This window comes from Carassius gibelio, chromosome A10 (assembly GCF_023724105.1).
Source record: "Carassius gibelio isolate Cgi1373 ecotype wild population from Czech Republic chromosome A10, carGib1.2-hapl.c, whole genome shotgun sequence".
In the NCBI taxonomy this organism is placed as follows: Eukaryota; Metazoa; Chordata; class Actinopteri; order Cypriniformes; family Cyprinidae; genus Carassius; species Carassius gibelio.
In genome coordinates, this window is record NC_068380.1 from 17318680 (window position 1) to 17341348 (window position 22669).

Here is a 22669-nt window from a genome sequence, read left to right on the forward strand (position 1 = left end):
CGAAGATTTCCGAAGAGCGCGGCGGCGCATGCGCAGTGCGGGCGGGGTTTGGTTTGTGTTTACAGCAGCGCTGTTGCTGGCTAATGTTCAGTGCTGTAATGTCAAGCCTCTCTGGAATAAAAAGCTTTGTGGACACAGGTAGGATGAGTGGCAACGATGCACACCTCCGTGTTTTTATTTATTCTACACATCCGTTTCGTTATTCAGCAAATGTGTCGTTTTATGGGAAGATGCAACAAAATGTATGCATATTTGGATTTGTGGCTAGCATGCTACAGTCAGTGTGTTAGCCAGTTAAAGGCCGTCTGCTGAGCTCTGCTTCACTGCATGACACAAAACCTGTACAGATACCCGCCAATCCTTGTGACAGATTAGGTTTTAAACAAAGATAACACAGAAAAAAAATAACGGACGTTGTTTGTGTGTTACTGTCTAAGTTATATATATGAGATGTAATTTAGAGGATTTGTTCGCCTCTCATTAGAAATTCATCATAGCTGCGTTACTAAGTTTTATCGCATGTGTGATGGCTCTGAATCTTGTTGGATATGTTTTGATGATCATGTGTTTGATTGTAGTAGCTAGTAATTCTCACTCGAATCATTTAAATCCGCCTAAAACAACTAAACGACTGTTTATTCAGTCAGTCTTTCTGCAGTTTGTTGTTACGCCAGTAGGTGGCGTCACGTGACCGTCTTTCTCTGTGTAATAAGCAAGTCATTGAATCATGCATTCAAGTGATTCATTCGTTCATGATCGAAACAAGTGTTATAATTTTCCCTTATTATGATAACAAAGTATGCTGTTGTTTTTCCAACTACCTGGAACGACTAAGAGTCTTAAGAAGTGCTTGTTCAGACTCAAAATGAGCTGTTTAGTGAAGGGGGAGTGTTCATTTAGTAAGTCAGCCACTAAAAATGCTCAGTCATAACCTGTGGTTGAATGTTATTGGCTCATAGTCATTCTTTAAAGTTGTAGTCACATTTGGGGGTCACATTTGGGGGGTTTTCTGTTGTCTGTAGTGTAGTGAGTTATGAAGCTCCGCTCAAAGGAGACACTGTCAAACCAAACAGCTTTCAGGTGTTCAGCACAACTTGAACATTAGTGAAATCTGCATGGTGACATTTTCACTCTCAGTGTAGTGAGAACGATTCATTGATTAATTCATTGCTCAAATTCACTGTGTTGCTTAAAAACAAAACACTAAGATCACTAATTGTAGCACAACCTTATGCCTTCACCCCAGAGGTGGATATATTGTTACTTACTGACAGCAGTGAGGTCAGCTCTCATAAATGCATACTAATGTTTCAGTGTGCGTGTGTATGTACACACATTTAAAAAAATTTGTACATTAAAGAAAGAAGAAAAAAAACAAGACATATTTGATTAAAAAATATATAAAAACAGTAATATTGTGAAATATTACTACAGTTTAAAATAGGGCTGCAACTAACGATTATATTGATAATCGATTAATCTGTCGATTATTTTTACAATTAATCGATTCATCTTTATGTACTTATATTTTAGTTTTGCGCATTTTTTCCAATTAAATTATTAACAAAGGGTCTTTATCATTCAACATAGACTTTTTAGAGATTTTAACCATTTTGCATTGTCATAAAATATACCTGGAGTTTTGTTTTATTATGTGTTAGTAATCCTTTGTCGAACTCTTCTGCAATCAAAACACTGACTCATACTCTAGCAAATTTCACAAGGAGATTTCATATAATAATTTTCATATAATAATGTTTTCACCATAGCAGTCCTTAGAGCTCCTAAAGTAGTTTAACATCCCGAACAAAGCTTATTAAGGAATATTTCAGAAAATATTTTCACGAAGAATAAAAATAAAACAAAATAAATTTGCAGTACAGTGCATTTTATAATTTTTTTCCTGTAAACACACAACTTATACCTGGGAACCAGCTTTATAGCTTATGCTGTGGAATTGTAAACAATACTTCATTAAAGTAGCATGAAACCTGAATGGAACTCACATTTTAAAGTAAAATCCATCAGAAGGTTGTCCAGAATTTTTTTTTTTTTTTTTTACACGTTTACCTCTCTCATTCAGTCATAATTAGGCTGCAAGACTGAATTATGAACTGGTAAACGACAAACTGATCACAGAACATGTTTGTAAAGCTTTAAATGTTAACCGTTAAAAAGCAAGGTTATTAGCTTTTGCGACTAAACATTTGCAAACAACATTGTACTGGAGAATCTGCACAAATAAAAGTCTTAAACAGTTCAGTAGTGCAGAGTTTACAGGTTACTCTTCTTTTTTGAAGGCTCAAAGTAAAGTACTCCCAAACTTTGGATGACTTCGTTCGATTAGTTTTATCTTCCGCTTTTTTCTTTTTCTTTCTTTTTCTTTCTCAAGCTTACTCCACTGCCGTCTGTCTCCATCATCTCGCTGAATGCTGCAGATCATAGACAGTAAAAGAAATGGACACAGCGACCCCATTTGAACTCAATTGAGACAATTGAAGCCCATTTTTAGTGTTTTTTAGCACTTCCGTTTCTGACGCGCAGACTCAAACGAAGCTTGATGATGTCAGCAACCTGTCTGACAGATGTAAATCTTCTAGTAGCTGTGCGTGCAAACTGCCATCGTTAATCTTGCAGAGACGGCGAGCTTGAGCGGGGAGTTCTTTGTCGTGAGTGAGCAGGAATAAGTATTCTGATTAATTATTTTGTATAGTATTTTAAACTGTAACGCCAGTACGCCATATTAAGTTAATTGCCTGCGAGCTTCTCCTCCTGTCTGTACGGTAATGCGACAGAGAGCCGAGTGGTTATGACGCAATCGTTAGCCTATTTTTTACAAAAACTGTTTATACGGGGCCATAATGTAACATAGAAGGTAATGGAGCCCTTTATACATTGTCGTGTATCTTTAGAAATAAATAATGGACAACTGGAGTTTTTAAATGCCTCAGATGTAAAGTTATTCGCTGTCAAAGTGACGCCAAAATGAATGGGAGTCAATGGGAATGCTAACGCAAGTGAAGTTCTGCTAAAAGATGGCGGCACCCGGCCGACTTCAACTTCCGGTCGACTTCCTTGCCGCCTGCTGCAAACGCAGTTCGGGAAGCACGTGACATAAAACGAGGCCACATATTGGCTACTTCTCCTGCTGTACTGGCTAAATAAAACCTGCGGTGGCTCATTACTGCCACACTTTGGTCACCGCAGATTTAAAATATGCATAAAATGAGCTGCTTACGGCAAATAAAAGTTGTTTAGCAACTAATCGATGACTAAATTAATTGACAACTATTTTAATAATCGATTTTAATCGATTAAATCGATTAGTTGTTTCAGCTCTAGTTTAAAATACGTTTTATACAATATAATAACAATAATAATTTTATAGTAATTTTTACTCCTTCAGATTTTCCTATCATTAATTAATGTTTTTGCTGCTTTAATATTAATGTGAAAACTGTGATGTGTTATTTAAAGTAAAAAAAAAAAAAAAAAAGAAAGAAATATTTTTATTCAGCAAGGATTTATTAAGTTGACCAAAAGTGATGATAAAATCATTTATAATGCAAAAAAATTATATCTCAAATGAATGTTAATGAAAGAGTCCTAAAAATGCATCACAGCTGAAAATCCTGCTTTTTCATCACAGGAAATAAATTACATGTGAAAAAAAAAAATTTAAATAGAAAACTGTTATTTAAAATGTTAATGTAATATTTTGGACTTTTGATGTGTGTGTGTGTATGTAAGAGATGCACTGAAATGGAAAATTATTGGATGAAACCGAAAATTCTGGATGCACTTGGCTGAAAACTGAAATCGAAAATGCTTTGTAATAATTATAAAAAAAAAAATATTAAATCATTTTAAGTAATTTTGTAATGATAGTGAATAAAAAAAATAAAAAAAACCCAAGTCAATAAAATAACCACAATTTTACTGGAAGTAACACAATAAAATTGAACAGAAAATATATTAATATTAAATATCAGTATATAATTTTTTATTCAGTTCTATGCAACATAATTATATATATATATATATATATATATATATATATATATATATATATATATATATATATATATATATATATATATATATATATATATATATATATATATTTTAATCCAAATTATGTATAGTCCTACAAAGCTATTATTATCAGAGCATGTGAGCAGCTAGTGGTGAACAAGATGGTAGCTTCATTTTCCCGGCTTTGCCATGTTACAGCACAGCAGTGCTATTGCTAACAGGAACAAGTATACTGCATAGAAATTTCCTGTCTGCGTGTTTTCCCTTTTCTGGTGCGCATGAGCAGAATACACATTAATAGAGAAGAGCATCACATGTACAGTGATGACGACTAGGAGAGTGAATCCTGCCCAAACTGGGCGCTCCATGGGCACAGTTTGAAATTGTGTAGGTATTTAGGTACAGAAATCGAAATGTAACATCAAATGTAAAAGTCATTGCATAGTCTTCACTGAATGAATTAAAAATAGATTAGTTCTTGTTAAACTACAAAGTAATTGAGTCATGAGTAGGATGATTTTCTCTCTTTTATTTTCTAGGATGATTTTCTCTCTTTTATTTTCTAGGATTAACATTAATGACACTGACAGCAACTAGTAAAGTAGGCACAGACACTTTAACACACAATGCATCCAATATGACACACATCCAATTTCTTTCTCAACTATTTATACTCACTTAAAGCTTAACCAACAGATTTTTGAGGATACTCATAATTTTGACATTATTTTGTATGTATTTGTCCTTTTATACAGAAGAAGAGGCTAAACTCAATTTGGTGTTCTAGGGCTGTGAGACGCGGTTCTCTACGCACAGAACATAATGCATCGCTGCTGAATTGGGTTCTTTCGCTTCCTTTTTTGCTTGCATGTTTAAACTGGCGAGGTGTAGTTGTTCGCTCAGGTGCAGGAGGATGCGAAGGAAAGCTCAGTGTGCGCTATGTGTGCGCACTGAACACTGCACACAAGTACTCGCTCATGCTTGAATGCTTTAAAATCTCTTGAATGTTAAAATTGGCAAGGCTTAAAAATATGTGAAAATGATAAGCTTTTGTGACTTATATAAACAGCTTTATATAAAGTCTTTAATTTGCCTAACAGTAGACTCAAAGCATTATAAATACATTATAATTCCCAATGCGTTTGTGTTCCTCGACAATAAACATGTTCCTCAGTGGATGTTATGTTGCCAAGGCAGCGATGTTGAATCACTCAAGGGTCTGTGTCTTCATCTGAGAAAAATAACTGCCTTGCAGCACCACTGCTTTCATATGCACATATTCAACGCTATGTAGAACCATTTCCCAAATCAGATGGGATCAAGTGATGTGTGAGCAGAGGACAGACAGAAAGGCCCAGTGGATGACCATGTGTTTAACAGCACAGTGACAGATGTGTCTCATCTCCAGGGTATGTGAGACAGCTGGCCCATGTGACACCGCTCTGACTCCATATCACTGACAGAGACCACATGCTTCATCCTGACATTTGAACTACTCACTACAAACCCGCCTTGATGGTCCGGTTTTTCTTTTTCAGCTTATTCAATGTTTTATGAAAGCTTGTTTTCACCACAGGATGGTAATTACTGTTTTAAATTTTTATTCTGTGTAAAAAAAAAAAAAAAAAAAAAAACAGTTGCGAGAAACTCAAAATTGTAAGAAAGTCTGAATTCTGACTTTGTATCTTGCAATTCTGACTTTTTTTTTTTGCAAGAGATAAAAAAATACATTTGTTTTGTTTTCCATGCTGAAAAAAATTACGTGATGCAAACTCTAAGAAATATAAATTCTGAAATGTAAATGTAAACTGAAATGTAAACGGAACTGAGCTGTAAACTGGTAAGAAACTGTCAAAATTCTCAGTTCATATCCCACAATTCTGACTTTTTTCTCTAAATTGCTAGAAACAAAGTCAGACTTTGCGAGACATAAACATGCAATTCTGAGAAAAAAATGTTAGAACTGTGAAATATTGTATTTGTATTTATTCAGTGGCATAAAGAGGCTTCCTGCTGATTAGTAAAGCTTTATGTAGGCATGCTATCCGTCATTTATCTGCAGGTGCCGCTGAAAATGTTCTTGGTGAAGTCAGTAACGCTCACTGCTCACTAAATATGCTTTAGAAGCTGTTTCCTTGTATAGTCTCTTTTGCCTTTAATTCAGTCTTATCCTCAGTACAGTATTCAAGTACAGGACAAGAAACAATTGGGAGTAGAAAAAAAAAACGGTGTCCTGAAATCTGACACCAAGTGGAGAACTGGTGTGTACTGGAACTGTAGACGGCGTCATTGATTACAACAGGATTGATTTATTTTTACACTTTGTGCCGTGGCACCATTAAATGTCCGTTTGGTCACTCTGTCTTGATGAAATGTTTCCTGGTTTGTTTGTGGTCCACTAGTAAGGGTTGAGAAATCAAACAGCTGGCGTGTTTTCATTCAGCTGAATGCTTTCAGGGAGTCTCACCTGTGTCTCTCTCTGCTTTAGTCTTCCTGTCTCTTTCTGTCTCACTCTGCCTGTCTTTCTCTCAGTGCCTTAATCACCGCGAGATGGTTTAAATCGGTTTAAATCGTTTGAGATGTTTAACAAATTGCGATAAATTTGGGGATGGGAGTTTATATGAATGTATCTCTGAGGGGAACTGACAGTCTTTATAAAAGTTTAGATGATTTCATCTTATCTCTGTATATTCATATTAAAGTTGTGTTTATAAGCGATGTGCTGCTTTGTTTACAGCGGTAACCGAGGAAACGCTGTATCTGCTGTTCTGTAAGCGCCACCTGCTGTCAGAGAGTGAATCTGCAGCTCATTCACTGCTTCTGCTGACTTTATGTAGAATAGTTTCACAGAACTGAAGTCAGAGCATTCTGTTTTTGATCTAAAAGTTCAAATGACAATCTCTTGCTCATGCTGCATGTGTTCAGCATCTTCGTTCGGATTGTGATTCTAATGCAGTGGCTGCCTTTAGTTTTGAATGGAAAAACCACAAGCAAAGTCATTGATTATGAAGACTTTTTATGTATTATTCATTTAATTAGATTTGGGGTTCGTTTTAAAATTCCAATTTAGTTTCGTTATTTGACAAATTTCTGTTTCACAATTTTTTTTGCAGGATTCTGTCCAAGAAATAATAAAGTGACAACTTTTCATTTTTAATTTGTCTTAAATCTAAAATTATGAGTTGAGTGAATCTCTCTCTCTCTCTCTCTCTCTCAGTCTACCTGTCCGTCTCTCTCTCCTTTCTCCTCCTGTTATCTTTTTCCTTTTTGTTTTGCCCCTAGAGAGTCTAAAGCATCATCTTGTGTTTCACTCCTCATTTGGCTGTTGCATCTTGAGGCAGAGAAAGAGAGAAGAAAAAGGCAGACAAGGCCTCCATTATAACAGCATAGGAACAGAGCTTTAGTGAGGGAGCGGTCTGTGTGTTTATTCCATGTGAATCCATGTGGATATCAGCGAACAAGGATATGAAGTCAGTCGTTTTAACCAGTCCAGTAGCACAATACACTCTGCTCTGTTTCTGGTCATTGCTCCCCGGGGTGTAGCACTGCTCCTGGTCTCCATTAGGACAGAGCACAATATTCCCAGTCAGGGAACCAAAGCTCATTCACAAAGGAACGACCTGCCATTCAACGTCCTCTTTCACTGTATCCCTGCAGCCTGAACCCACTGACCTGTGACGCGACACACGTCTCTCCTGCTACCATTTGTGTAAAGGGATAGTTCATCCCAAAATAACAATATATCATCATTTATTCATCACAGAAGAAGTTATTTAGCAGAATGTCCAAGCTGCTCTTTTCCACATAATAGAAGTAGTAAACCTACTTAGATTTATCAGTGAGCAGTAGTAAAGGTTTTCTGTTCACAATGAAGATGTTTTGTTTCTTTAAACCCTGTTATAAAGCATTACAAGTTAAAAGTTGAAGTGTTCATTATTGAATTGTATAATCGTTCTTAAAAATATACTCTAAATAGACACTACTTCTTTACAAGAATGCATTAATTTTTTATTTTTTTATTTTTAGGAGATACAGTTAGATGCTCACAGCAGAGATGAGTTTTCAGTTGTTTCTGGAAGATTGTCAGGGATTTGTCTGTCTGGAGGGAGTTAGGTCTTTCCACCGACAGGGTAAAGAGACAAAGATAAGCAGATTTGGAGTAAAATACATTCTGTGTGTGTAAAATAGTACAGTATATTAGTCGGGTGAGGAAGCTAAAATATTTAATGCCAATTATAGTGTGCGTAGAGGGTTGTATTGTTAAAGCTGTAAGAGGATGTGAGGTGTTTCTAGCTTTCGGAAATGAGCCTCTACCATCCTGATGGGGATGTGGGTGAAGGAGAAGTTGTTGAAAAGAGTGGCAAGGGTAGCTGTGTCTTCAGGTTTAATCCAGGACTCAGTCAAGCCTAAAGGACTTGGAGCTGGCCGAGTAGCAAAGGCTGGAGTAAAGTCAGCTTTGTTGGCAGCTGACTGACAGAAAAAGAAAGATGTGCAACAGAAGAGCTGTGGATAGGGTGCAGGTTAGCATGATTGCCCTAGCACAAATCGCTTTCTCCTGAGGAAGAATAGAAATATATTTGAAAAATGGTTTATCTGTGTTCACGCTTTCTCTGGGATTGTTCATAACAATAAAATAACTTTATAATGCAATGCTAATGGGTAGCCTTAATTGCAGTATAGAATATATGTTGTGCCTCATTCTGTAAACCGGAGCTACATCAGATCAGAAAATTGTTGTTCTCAACAACATGTTTATAAATGCTTCTCATGAAGTTGAAGAGGATGTTTGGAATGTTTATAAATCAGATTATACACGTTATAAGCAGCTCAACCTCACAGCGCTTGCAGAGATGAGCAGCATTTACTGACGCTGTGCATACATTTATTTCATTCGAAATCACAGCCTATGTGATTTAATAATCACATCAAGCCAAATTGAAATTTCGATTAATTGATCAGCCGAGCCCTAATAAATACTGAAATATTATATAAATAATTCTAAATGAACACAACACAACATAGAAAACTGCACTTGTCTCTCTCTCTCTCTCTCTCTCTCTCTCTCTCTCTCTCTCTCTCTATATATATATATATATATATATATATATATATATATAAAAGTATATATGCAAGTATTTGTTGCAAAAATTGTATTATATCATATTGTAATAATACTGTATTAAAGAAAATTACGCATAGTTTTAATTATGCGTAAGGGATATAGTTTTAATTATAACTGGGGAAATAATGAAAATGAACAGTTTGGATGTCTTTAAAAAAAAAAAAATATTTTATTTAAATTATACATATCACCTTCAAATTGGGCTTTCACATACTACACACTGTAGTTTCTAATAAAGTTAACAGGTATCTCTGATTTTATTTTCTTGCCATTTGGTTTGGTGCCCTGTTCATTTTGAGCCCTTGATGTGTCTCTATAATATGAGTATCTTTCCCTGCCATTTCTTTATCATTTTTACAGTGTACTCCTCTCACTTCTCTGCTTCTTTAGCCTGCACTGCTGTCAAAGTTCGCTCTGCAGACACCACGTTCCCGTAATTAGCTCTGCATGTAAATGATGCCACTTGTAGAACAGTTGAAACTTGCAGTGTAAAGAACCACAAACTATATTTGCAGTTCACAAAGGATGCGTTCAAAACAATCATAGGCGTGCAAGCTCCTCTCATGTTTTCTTTTTTCCTTTCCTCATTGCTTTTTCATCTCTTTGTTTTTTCCAGGTAATTTTGCTCATTAAACCGCCATTCATGAGTGCGCCCGGCTTGATTTAGCAGTCATGGATGACAAGGCCTCGGTGGGGAAAATTAGCGTGTCCTCCGACTCTGTGTCCACCCTCAACAGTGAGGACTTTGTCCTGGTGTCCCGCCTGGGGGACGAGACCCCCTCCACTAATAATGGTAGCGATGATGAAAAGACAGGACTGAAGGTAAGAGTAGATAGAAAACAGATAGGGAGAAACTGTAATCTGTGAACTATAGATGGGTGATTGTTCAATTAAGGGCACTACTGTTTACTTGGAATTTTGAAAAACAAACATTCCCCTGATTGATAAATCACCACATCAATTTAATTAGCAAGTACAGTTTGCACAACCTATCTTTAACTTTGTTAAAAGGTGCTAAGAAGACAGTCGATGTCTTGAGGACAGGCGGACTGCACACTCATTCCATGTGCTTAGCCTGACTTGTCCGTTTCTCATTTGATTCCACACAATATGAATGCTGCTGAGATTTCGGTCCATCACCTTTGATTTTTTTTTTTCACACTTCTAATTTGCTTTTTCGGCACCACAGTGTGTTTTTTGTCCATGTACCACTTTCTGCAAATGCCCTTTAGCTTTATGTTCAAATGATCACACTTCTTCTTCACAGTATTATGGTGGGCCAAAATAAGATGTTGCATCTGTACAGGTCTCTTTCATTCTGGAGGTTTCAACCACGCCGCTAGAGTCTTCCCTGTTTTCAGATCTTGTGGTCTTGATTCTTGAATGTTCATTTCACCGTCACTCTTGCGTTCTGATTTGGTGGATTTGTTCTTTTTATTGGCTTGTGAAGTCTGTTCCTTCATATTTGCATTTGATCATGGCTGTGGACCAGCCAACTTTGGAGTTTTTTTTTTCTTTCTTTTTTTCCATGATGCTCGTCTTTATTTGTCACATTCTGTATTAAATGAATAGGTCAACCTGAATGAACATTTCACCATTCACCCACTCTCATATTTCTACTGCGAAAAAAGAAACTACCAAGTATTTACCAAGAAATAAAGTCACTCAAAATGTATGAAAAAGGGCAGCGTGCACATTCTTCAAAATATATTTTTTGTGTTCTTCCGTTGAAAGAATAGTGGGTTTGTAATAACTGGGTAATAGTTGGGGTTTTACACTTGCTGTTTCCACTACATGGCATCATCACATTATGCAGAACAATTCATGATTTCCTGTGGCAGTTAAAAATGAAGATGTTTCTGCTGGTTGTCAATCTCTGGTAGTCCATTGGCCATGATGTAGAGAACGCTCTCTCTCAGTTAACCCATTCGTTACCATTCTCTCAGCTCTGTGGACGTCTCTTAAACCTTCTGTTTGTTACACAGGTGATTTCTGAGGAAGGGGTCAGCTTTAAGGTCAGTCTTTATCTATCTATCCGTCTCTCTCTTCCTCTGTGGCTTTGTGCTCATACTGTGTCTCTGTGCCTTGTGTCTGATTGGCTGATCAGTTTGATTGGCAGCTTCATCAGCATGTACAGCAGCTGAGTGTGGGATGTAAGCGGGAGTATGACAATGTGATTGTGCACTGCTTAGTAGAATGATTCTAGGCTGCTGTTTTGTGTCTGGTGCTTCCACTGTTTCCCTCATTCTAGGCATCTTTGTCCAGTCACAACAGTGTACAGTAAATGCTAGTACCTCTATGCAGCTCCTATGTGTTCAGAGATCATCTTTCTCTTCTTCATGGCTGTATTCAACACAGATCACACATTCTGTCTCTTCAGCCAATGAAATTTAGATCTGCTGATTTACAAACTTCCTGATGTGGAGTCGAATCAAAACTGAAACACACTGATCATATTGAATGCTCAAGTAGGATTTAAATAAGGGATAGCCATCTGTGTGTGTCGTTTGCTTGCTTTTGTCACTTCCATTTGTCCTTTCCAACGTGCTCAATCAGGTAAAAAGTCCCAGAAGAGGTGTGACTAGTGTCAGTGGTGCAGAACACACCATGAAAACTGGCCAAACTGTGGAACGTGCCCAACCTCAGCATGGTGTGTCAAATAGTTCATGGCCAAGTAATTTACCTTCAAAAATGCATTATAAGATGTCTTTACACATCTGAGTTAAGACTGCATTGTGCCTGCACAAAATTCTATGTAAAGACGCAAAACCGCATTAAAGCCAGAAAAAATTATGCCTGACCCACATCAGCCCATGCAAATGCTGTGTAGATTTATTTATGCCTCCACTAAGCAACATAATCAGTCTGTGAAATGACTCCTAAATGTCACCTCAAAACTGCCTCTGTGGCACCTTTGCAGTGTAAATCCCTTCAATCATGCCAGAGGGTGTAATAAATTGTTAATTTTAATAATTATGTTTTTTTTTGTTTTTTTGTAAAGTCTTTTGGCCACAAGATGGTGCATTGTGCAAAATCTTACTAATGCACATTTATTCATAGCAATAAAATAAGACTGTGAAAAAAGTGCATATGTTTGTAAACAAAATGTAATGTAATTAATTGAGTTGCTTAAACAATTATAAACAAAACATCATCATGTATGGATGCATAGTTTAATACAAAGGGCTGAAAGCCAATCACAAAGAGTAGTTTTTCATTTAAAAACATGCAATGGGATGGGTAAAAAAACAAACCCTGCCATAATGTCTCGATACATTTTTTTGTTTTTAGTTGAACTTGCATTAATTTTAGAGGGCTTTCTAAACATGCAGCTCTCTTGTGCGGGACGTGACTGCAGCAGTGATAGATATCCCTTGTGTAAAATGTGCAAAGTATTCATTCTGTGTGAATGGCTTGGTTTCAGTTTTGATGTAATCTAAATCTTCTCAACATTGATGTTCTCCTTCTCTGCAGTATTTTGAATGAAAAAAGCAGCACCACATACTGGGTTCAACTGCATCAGCTAACAAACACATTAAAATGACTGATGAGGCTGCCTCGTGCACTTAAAATTTGAATTTGAACGCGCTGATGTGTGTGTGTGTGTGTGTGTGTGTGTGCAGATCGTGGGGAACGGCAGTGAGCAGCAGTTACAGCAGGAGCTGGAAGATGTGCTGATGGACCCTTCAGTAACTGAATTAGTAGCCGGACCGGACCATCTGGGAGGGGTTGAGCATGGCTATCCCACCACAGCTGTGCCACCACGGTCTGGCCCAGTACCCCCTAAACTTGAGATAGTGTTGCCCATCCAGGGAGCTCAGGAAAGTGAACTCAACGAGAGATCTTACAGGGGTAAATACAAATAAAATAATAATAAACATAAAAGATCACGATTTCCTATATATATTCCTATAGGGGTACACATGGGTAAAAAAAAATCACTGTTTATTAATTTTATATATAAATACACAAACACATACACACACGTTTGTTTTTGTGAAAGTGGGGACATCCCATAGATGTAATGGTTTTTATACTGTACAAACTGTATATTCTATCGCCCTTCACCAACCCTACACCTAACCCTAACCCTCACAGGAAACTCAAAAAAACTCATTCTGTATGATTTATAAGCGTTTTGAAAAATGGGGACATGGGTTATGTCCTCATAAGTCACCCTCTCCTTGTAATACCAGTGTCATACCCATGTCATTATACAGAGTTGTGTCCTGATATGTCACAAAAACAAGAGCACACACACACATTCATTGAACACAAACTGAAATATTGCTAGAGTTTTTTTGTTTTAATTCTGATGGTTATGACTTACAGCTTAGGGAAATTAAAAATTCAGTATCTCAAAAAATTTGAATATTCCATTTTGAGATTGATTAGTTTGATTAATTTTGAGTATAAATACCAGGTACCTCCTGGGCTAGTTTAGAATATGCAACCACAATTATGGGAAAGACTACTGACTTGACTGTTGTCCAGAAGATGATTATCAACATCCTCCACAAGGAGAGTAAGGCACAGAAGGTCATTGTTGAAAGGGCTGGCTGTTCACAGAGTGCTGTATCAAAATATATTTATAGAAAGTTGACTAGGAGGAAAAAGTGTGGTAGGAAAAGGTACACAAGCAACAGGGATGACCACAGCCTTGGGAAGATTGTCAGGAAAAGCCGATTCAAGAACTTGGGAGAGCTTCACGAGGAGTGGACTGAAGCTGGAGTCAGTGCATCATGAGTCACCACACTCAGACGTCTTCAAGAAAAGGGCTACAGCAGTCACATTCATAGAACCAAGCCACTCCTGAACCAGAAAAATTTATCAGAAGCATTTCACCTGTAAGGAGAAAAAGAACTGGACTGTTGCTCAGTGATCTACAGTCCTCTTTTTAGATGAAAGTAAATTTAGCATTTAATTTGGCAATCAAGGTCTAGAGTCTGGAGGAAGACTGAAGAGGCACAGAATCCAAAGTCCAGAGTGAAGTTTCTGAAGTCAGTGATGATTTGAGTGCCGTGACGTCTGCTGGTGTTGTTCGATTGTGTTTTATCAAGTTCAAAGTCAATGCAGCCATCTACCAGGAAATTTTGGAGCACTTTATGCTTCCATCTGTTGACAAGCTTTATGGAGATACTAATTTCATTTTGAAGCGGGATTTTCAAGTGATATTACTGGACCTGGACCTCACAGAGAATCTATGGCACATTGTGAAGAGGAAGATAAGTAACATCTGACAAACAATACAGAGGAGCTGAAGGCTGCTATCAGAGCATCCTGGGCTTCAATAACACCTCAGGAGTGCCACAGACTGATCACCTCTTTGAGAAATCTTTGAGAAAATATTAAATTTTTTATATATATATAGATAGATAGATAGATAGATTGATAGATAACAAAGCCTTTTTCACACCACAGCAAATTTTATTATTATTAATTTATCTATTTACATTTTTATTTCTTAATTATTTTTGTATTGTTTTTAAATTATTTTATCATTGTTTTAATTATTTTGTTCTTGTTTTCTGGAACTTTTTGCGTTCAGACAATAAAAACCCAAATACCCATTTTCATCGAGGTTAAAATCTTGTCTTGGGTTTGCATTAAAAGAAAAGTGTGTAGAAATAGTAAAATGCATATGCAGACAGTGCCATCAGCTGGTCATTTGTTATCAAGACTCATACCCACCTGTTAAATTCTAGTAATGAAAATTCATACAGAGGCACTATATGTTTTGGTGTAAAAAAAAAGAGTTTCAAACAAGTAGAAGCATTGATATCGAAAGTCAAGAGAGTCCAAAACACTGTCAGATACTTTATATGTAAACGTTTAATTTTGAATCTCTCCTCCCATCACTGCTTCTAGATGAGCCCTCCGACTTGAGTCCCGGGACCCCTGTCCCAGATGAAGACAGCGTGGTGTTCAGTAAGCTGACGTATTTAGGCTGTGCGTCAGTGAACGCCCCGCGCAGTGAGGTGGAGGCTCTGCGTATGGTCAGCATCCTCCGCAGCCAGTGCCAGATGCCCCTGGACGTCACCCTCTCTGTGCCCGGAGTCTCAGAGGGCACCGTCAGGTACTTTAGGAAGCTAGCAATAGAAGTAACAAAAAATTGCTGGTTCAAACAGCGCAACCTGTAATGCATCAAATCATCTTACTCTTGATTGTCCCATCAGGCTGTTGGACCCTCAGACCAGCGCTGAGATTGCCAACTACCCCATTTACAAGATCCTCTTCTGTGTCCGCGGCCACGACGGCACGCCGGAGAGCGACTGCTTCGCCTTCACCGAGAGCCACTACAACACTGAGATCTTCCGCATCCACGTCTTCCGCTGTGAGATCCAGGAGGCGGTGAGACTAATAACTGCACACATGCATTTCTTAAAAGAGTTTGTGGTATGTTATTTGTGAAGTTTTGGATGATTTTTACAAGGACCGTCAAGAAATGTGACCCTGGAGCACAAAAGGAGTCTTAAGTCGCTGGGGTATATTTGTAGCAATAGCCAAAAATACATTGTATGGGTCAAAATGATACATTTTTATTTTATGAGAAAAATCATTAGGATATTAAGCAAAGATCATGTACCATGAAGATATTTTGTAAATTTCCTACCTTAAATATAAATATATTAAGTGGTTAATTTGGACAAATTTAAAAGTGATTTTCTCAGTATTTTTTTGCACCCTCAGATTCCAGATTTTTAAAAGTCTCTCAGTCAAATTTTGTCAGATCCTAATAAACCATACAACGATGGAAAGCTTATTTATTCTGATTTCAGTTTATGTATAAATCTCAAATTCGAAAAATTGACCCAAATGTCAAAGTTGACAAAAGAAAACATATATTATTAATATTGCATACTGTGTGTGTGTGTGTGTGTGTGTGTGTGTTTTTGAAAATGAATCTTGTTTTATGACCATTAAGATTCCTTTGCATTGTGACACAATTTCATGATGGATAAGCTAGTTAAAAAAAAAAAAAACACTTGATAAGTATATTATAAAATGCAGTTGTCAATATATATCCTGATAGTATTTGTTGTACCGTATTTAAAAATGAAAGAAAAAAGAAAGAAAGAATGAATGAATTCGGATAAGATGAGTTTAGTATTATTCTTATGATACTGAGATTATTTTTCTTTATAAGATTTCTGGGGGGCAGTGTATTTTGATCGTAATAAGAAGCACAACGTTAAACATTTTAATGTATTCTTTTCTTTTCTTTTGATTTTGTGGTTAAATACAATTTGGGCCTGTTCTTCGTGAGACTCTGGAAAGTTGTCTTGTGACACTTTTTTTGTCTTGCTGATAGAATTGCAGTTTCATGGCTTAGCCTGAAGAGGGGGCACTTGTTATTAGTATTTGTCCTATGCTATCAGAAATGCTCACAAATCAACTTTTTGCTTCCATTATGTGTGACAAGTTCAGCTGTGATATATATATATATATATATATATATATATATTATATATAAATTGCTTTCTGACTGACGGAAATAACACAAATAAATGTATATAAAAGTAATAACTAAGCACTGCCTTCAGTGATGTAACATTCTTCAGGTAAATAGGCTTCCTATATATATACTTTTATTGCACAAAACTATCAAAGCCATCATAAGAAAGAGTCAAATACAGACTGGCGCAAAACTGAGCAATGAGCATCCAAGTGCATTTAAGTGTTTATAGCTGTTAGGTTATTTTTAAGCCAATGAATACTATATGAACAGTCACGGCAGTGATGATTTAAAAAGATGAAACCTTTTAGAGTTTTACTGTACTGACTCTGTTAGCACAATAAATGACTAGTCGATTGTTGGTCGGCCAGTCGTCCATCCTGAAACAAACTGGTTGTGTGTGAAGTAAAATATGCAGCAGTCAGGTGCATATCTGTGTGTGTGTGTGTGTGTGTGTGTGTGTGCACTAATGAGTGTGTTGAAAACCTGAGAACAGTCCGACAGTGAGCCTGTCACTGGAGACTGTTGTGACTCCTCACTGTGTGTGTGTGTGTGTGTGCAGGTCAGCCGAATACTCTACAGCTTTGCCACAGCTTTCCGCCGATCAGCCAATAAAACACCACTCACAGCCAAGGCTCCGCCCCTTACGCCGGACAGCGACGTCTTCACCTTCACCGTCAGCCTGGAGATCAAAGAGGATGATGGGAAGGGCACGTTTAGGTGAATCACCTTGTTTCTCTCCTTCCATTGAAGTTGATTCTGTTCTCCCGCACACATCGGCGTTTAACCCCAGCGCTCTCGTCTCTAACTGAATAATTCAATTAGGTGTTATTTCTGCTCTCCAGCCTGAGGAAGTCATCTGAATGCTTTTATGAGGAGAAATGATAAAAATAGCTCAATCTGCTGTTCCTCCACCACTTCCTTCGTCTTGTTCTCTTTATCAGAAGTGTCGACGCATGCTTCCTGTCATTTATCTTCTCTTCCATCTTGGACTCATCCCTCCGCTCTACACAGACCCGCACTGGAAAGATCTTTGATCGGTGACTTGTTCACATGCAACTGTAAAAAAAAAAAAAAACATTACATTTTTAAATGTAACCAGCATTGACATAAAGAACAACACCATAGCTCCCAATTATGTTTTTTATATTATTACTTATATTATGTTATATTATGTTAAATGTATATTATTTCAGTGTAAAAATATAATAATAAAATTTCAGTTTGTCAGTATTAGAGTTTTTTTAGCAGCAGTGTTTAAACTGGGTTTTTAATGCTGCACAGAAAAGGCAAAAAGAGAGAAAAGTGGCCAAAATAACTGCACTGTCTCCATCAGCATGAGCTTGATGCTCCAGAGAGACTGTCCCTGTTATAAATGGACTGCAAGTCACTTTGGATAAACACAACAGGAAAAACTGACAAATTTACCTTGAAAGGCCCTTTCGCTCTATTTGGACACAAGATATGTGTGTTCATTTTGCCAAATATTTAGTTTAGTGTTAGTTTTTTTTTTTTTTGCTCCTTTTTAAAGAAACATCTTTATTATATAGCATCAATGTGCGTATATTTTGTACCCACAAAAATATGAAGCAGCACAACTGTTATCAGCATTGATAATAATCAGAAATGTTTCCCGAGCAGCAAATCAGCATGTCTTCTGAATGATTTCTGAAAACTGGAAATTCAGCTTTACATCACAGGAATAAAAAACATCTTAAAATCCAGTCAAACCAAAGTTTAATCAGACAACATTTCACACACTCTCACAGTTTGTTCGCCATAGTTTAGAAAATGGTAATAAAATATAACAACTCATTCATCTGAATTATATATAAATAATTACAATTTGACAAACTGTATGAATAATAATAAATTATCACATTTTGACCACAATGTCAGACACTCACAATTTTAAACACCAACAAAAAATGTACTTGACTGTAAACAATTGTGCTTTGAATTGATGATTTATGCCAAGCTTTTACTTCCAAATATGGTTATTTAATGCTAAAAATTGTTTTACGACAGTAATGATGATCTAATAGGAGTAATAAGAATCTCCATTGAGAGTAATGGAGATTATTGCTTACTTGTGATCAAAATAATAACCAAATCTGTTCGTTTTATGGTAAAATCTGGACACGTGCGATTCACCCAAACAAGAATTTGAAAACTTTGTTTGTGACCAACAGTGCCGTATCAAAGGACAAGGACAGACAGAGCTTCAAACTGAGGCCAGGCATGGACAAAAAGATTGTGATCTACGTCCAGCAGACGTCCAACAAAGAGCTGGCCATCGAGAGGTACGTGCTTCCCTCACCCAGAAGAGCCTCGCGTCTCCCTCAACAACCAATAATTCATTCTTTAATGGTAAACATGCCCTGAGTGATGTGTTTTCTGTGCTCAAGTCTTCCTCTCGGGCCATGAGAACATGTAGGATGGGGTTTCTCTGCGGTGACTGATGTTGTGTTGAACTGAAGCCAGCCCTGCCTGAACGCACAGCTGTGCTTTCCTGTTTCTGTATGCTTTCTCAGGCTCCGCACCCGCAGATGGGTGTGTGAATCTGCAGTTTTACAGCTGATCTGTCAAGTTCCAGTCAGGCACGTGTTTGTGTTTCAGGTGTTTCGGTCTGCTTTTGAGCCCAGGCAAGAACGTAAAGAACAGTGATATGCACCTGCTCGACCTGGTAGGTGATGTTAGACATCATTAAGCTTTACTCCATCTGTAAATTACTTTATTAAATCAGTTGCTTTATAATGCTTAGTATCCCAGATTAGAATGAAGAGCTGATCACAAATATATGCAGGAATCTAGAAAGGGGTTCAAAAACATTCCAGGACTACTCTGTAAGAGAATATCTCGGTAAATTTACGGTAAAAACCAGCACTGTAAAAATACGAACTAACAGAAAATGTAACATAAAACGTTTTTATTAACACTTGTCATAAAAAATAAAACTGGTTTATAAAATGGTATCGATTTGGGACTTTTGAATTTTTATTTTTATTTTTATTTTTTTACTGTAATTCAAAAATTATCTAGTTTTTGCAAAAGACTGAAATTAAATTATATTTTACTGCAAAACTGCACTAATAATTAACCAGTTAACACAGTTAAAAAATTAACAGGTTTTCACAGTGATGTTTTCACAGCTTTATTTGAGCTGATAGAGGAAATTACAAAGTTATTTAATATTTAAAAAAAGGCATGTTGAAATATTTTCTAATTTGGGTTCAAAGCAGCAAAAAAAGTAGCGTTTCAAGTTCAAAACTCTGACTCGACCTGTAGACCTTTCCTTGCATATCCTTCACTGATTTCCAGGAAAGTCTGCAGAATTCTGTATCTGTAGAATTGTATCAGTCCATCTCTGTGGGAACTTGTATATCTTTCTGTGGCCAGCGGCTGGGAATCTGGCATTAGCGTCAAGCAAGGATGCAGTAAAAGGACAAACAGAAAACTAAATGACTTTTTTTAAAATGTAAAACGCGCCTGTGTACCATTCATATTAACACCCAGTTCTGAACCATGTGAGGATGTTGTCATGAGGTAGGATGTTGGCCGGGTCTGTCCTCTGTTGGTTAATTTACCATCAGTGAATCAAAGCCGCGGATGAAATGTCTGTGAAGTCAGGATTATGTTTGACTTTTGTTTTCTCCTCTCTTTCTCTTGGCTCTCCTCATCTGTTAGGAATCAATGGGCAAGAGTTCGGATGGGAAGTCTTACATCATCACAGGGAGCTGGAATCCCAACACTCCTCAGTTTCAGGCCGTGAACGAGGAGACGCCCAGAGGTACAGAACCAGACACATGCTGTGTTCCCAATCATCGTCTGAGGTCTTCTGATGCTCATTCTCTGGATTATTGTTATTTAAACCATGCTGTTGTGCTTAAGAGATCTGGAACATTCCTCCAACTGATATTAGACAGACTCTAAACATTCAGATTGTACTATCTTTCCATGCAAATACATGTATTTTTATTTAGTAATAATAATTATTTATTTATTTTAGTTTCACTGATTTTTGAAGTACTTTTATCTGGATTTGATATATGATACACTATATGAATATATATATATATATGTATATAATTAATAATAACAACAACAAAAGTAATATTTTTTCCCCAAGGCATTATACAAATATATTATTATTATTATTATTATTATTATTATTATTATTAATAAATTATTTGATAATAACAATTATAATAATACTTAATTATATTGCACACATAACACTTATTAAAATTGTTTTATAATCTTATAGTTTATTATTATTATTATTTTATTATTATTATAACAACATTAATGATATTAATAATTAAAATATTATTTTTAACAGTTCATTTTTTTCCTGATATTTGAAGTGCTTTGAGATGGATTTTGTGTGTAAAGGTGCTACAATTTTATTATTATTATTATTATTACAAATACATATTTTTAAAGAGTTTCCTTGATTTTCGAAAGTACTTTGATTTGGATTTGATGTATTAAAGGTGCTATACAAATAAAACATTTATTATTATCATTTTTTACAGTACTTTGATCGGGATTTGATATATTATACATTTTACGAATAACATGTATTTTTATTTAATAATAACAACAAAAGTAATATATATTTATATATTTATATATATTTTTGAAGTACTTCAATCTGCAGGTGTTGTTCAAATATATTATTATTATTAAATTATTTAATAGCAATACTTGTACATTTTTCCCCTTACGTTTGGAATACTTTGATTGGGATCCTATATACGATGCACTATACAAATAAAATCTGTTTTTATTGAATAATTCCTCTTCTTAGCCAAACTTGGAAATCAAGAAATGATTGCGAATGACATGAAGCATTAACTCCACTAAGATGAGTATGTTTTGATGACCTCTATGAATATTTATATTGGGAGATATTTATTGTGCATCCCTAGTAGATGTTCTTAGAGGTCATCAAAACATACTCGTGCATCCTCTGACATCTGCTGTTCTTTAACCTGTGTGACACAGATAAGTTCATGTACATGACGACGGCGGTGGACCTGGTGATCACGGAGGTGGAGGAGCCTGTGCGCTTCCTGCTGGAGACGCGGGTTCGAGTGTGCTCACCCAACGATAGACTCTTCTGGCCCTTCAGCAAACGCAGTTACACCGAGAGCTTCTATCTCAAGCTCAGACCGGTGAGGACGAGCTCAGCGCTGGGCCTGACATTTTACAGGCCTTGATTTGTTAGAGAACCGAACATCTGTGACTCGAAATCCTCCTGTTTTGGCCACAATGTCAATTCTTTTTCGCATTTTGAGACCGCATTCACATTCAAAGTATAGGTTTTGAGACAAGAACTGAGATGGTCTTTAAAATAAATGCGTGTTTGACGGTGCCTGCAGATGGAGAACACGGAGAGGAAGAGTAACTCAGACACGCTGTATGAAGTGGTGAGTTTAGAGAGCGAGACCGAGAGAGAGCGGAGGAAGACCACAGCGAGCCCCGGCATCCTGTCGTCCGGCTCTCACGGCTCTATGGTGCCCTCTCCTCCTGAGGATGATGAAGAGGAAGGTGAGCGGCCATCGGCTCTCATTCATATCATCATGACTTCACGAGTGGTTCTTTTCAGCACAACTTACATTGTAGATATTGTATAGAGAGGGAGATTTGACCGAAGCTTTGAAGCTCTCTCATTCTGTCTCTCTCCCTCTCTCACCGTCCTCCCAGACAATGACGAGCCATTATTGAGTGGATCTGGAGACGTGTCTAAGGAATGTGGCGAAAAAATTCTGGAAACTTGGGGAGATTTACTGTCTAAATGGTGAGTGCTTGAAAACAAGTGTAAACGAAGGCTCGTGGTGCGTTCACACCAGACGTGAATGAAGCACGAGTGATTTACATGTTAAGTCAATGCAAAGACGCGAATAGACAACCTGCCGCACGATTCGCGCGAATGAGGCAGCGCAAATGACACGGTGCGAATTGAGTGTTTTGGGTGTTTTGAAAAATCGAAACTTTGACAATTTCGCGACACATTAACCAATCAGGAGCTTGCTCTAGTAGTGACGTGA

At 36.9% G+C, this 22669-nt stretch overlaps 1 protein-coding gene across 3 annotated transcripts in view; it reads left to right on the forward strand.

Annotated features, from left to right (window-relative positions):
• The window catches only part of LOC128021420 (rab GTPase-activating protein 1), a 56924-nt gene continuing 34255 nt past the window's right edge, over positions 1-22669 (forward strand). The window contains exons 1-13 of one of the 3 annotated variants that reach the window (XM_052608555.1): positions 1-138; positions 9774-9979; positions 11143-11172; positions 12781-13009; positions 15026-15233; positions 15334-15508; positions 17176-17333; positions 18806-18916; positions 19233-19299; positions 20301-20403; positions 21624-21793; positions 22001-22169; positions 22326-22419. In XM_052608555.1, the coding sequence (XP_052464515.1) occupies positions 9830-9979; positions 11143-11172; positions 12781-13009; positions 15026-15233; positions 15334-15508; positions 17176-17333; positions 18806-18916; positions 19233-19299; positions 20301-20403; positions 21624-21793; positions 22001-22169; positions 22326-22419 (1664 nt within the window). In that variant the 5' untranslated portion in view covers positions 1-138; positions 9774-9829. The remainder of the gene's footprint in view (positions 139-9773; positions 9980-11142; positions 11173-12780; positions 13010-15025; positions 15234-15333; positions 15509-17175; positions 17334-18805; positions 18917-19232; positions 19300-20300; positions 20404-21623; positions 21794-22000; positions 22170-22325; positions 22420-22669) is intronic. The other 2 variants (XM_052608556.1, XM_052608557.1) reach the window with 2 other exon arrangements.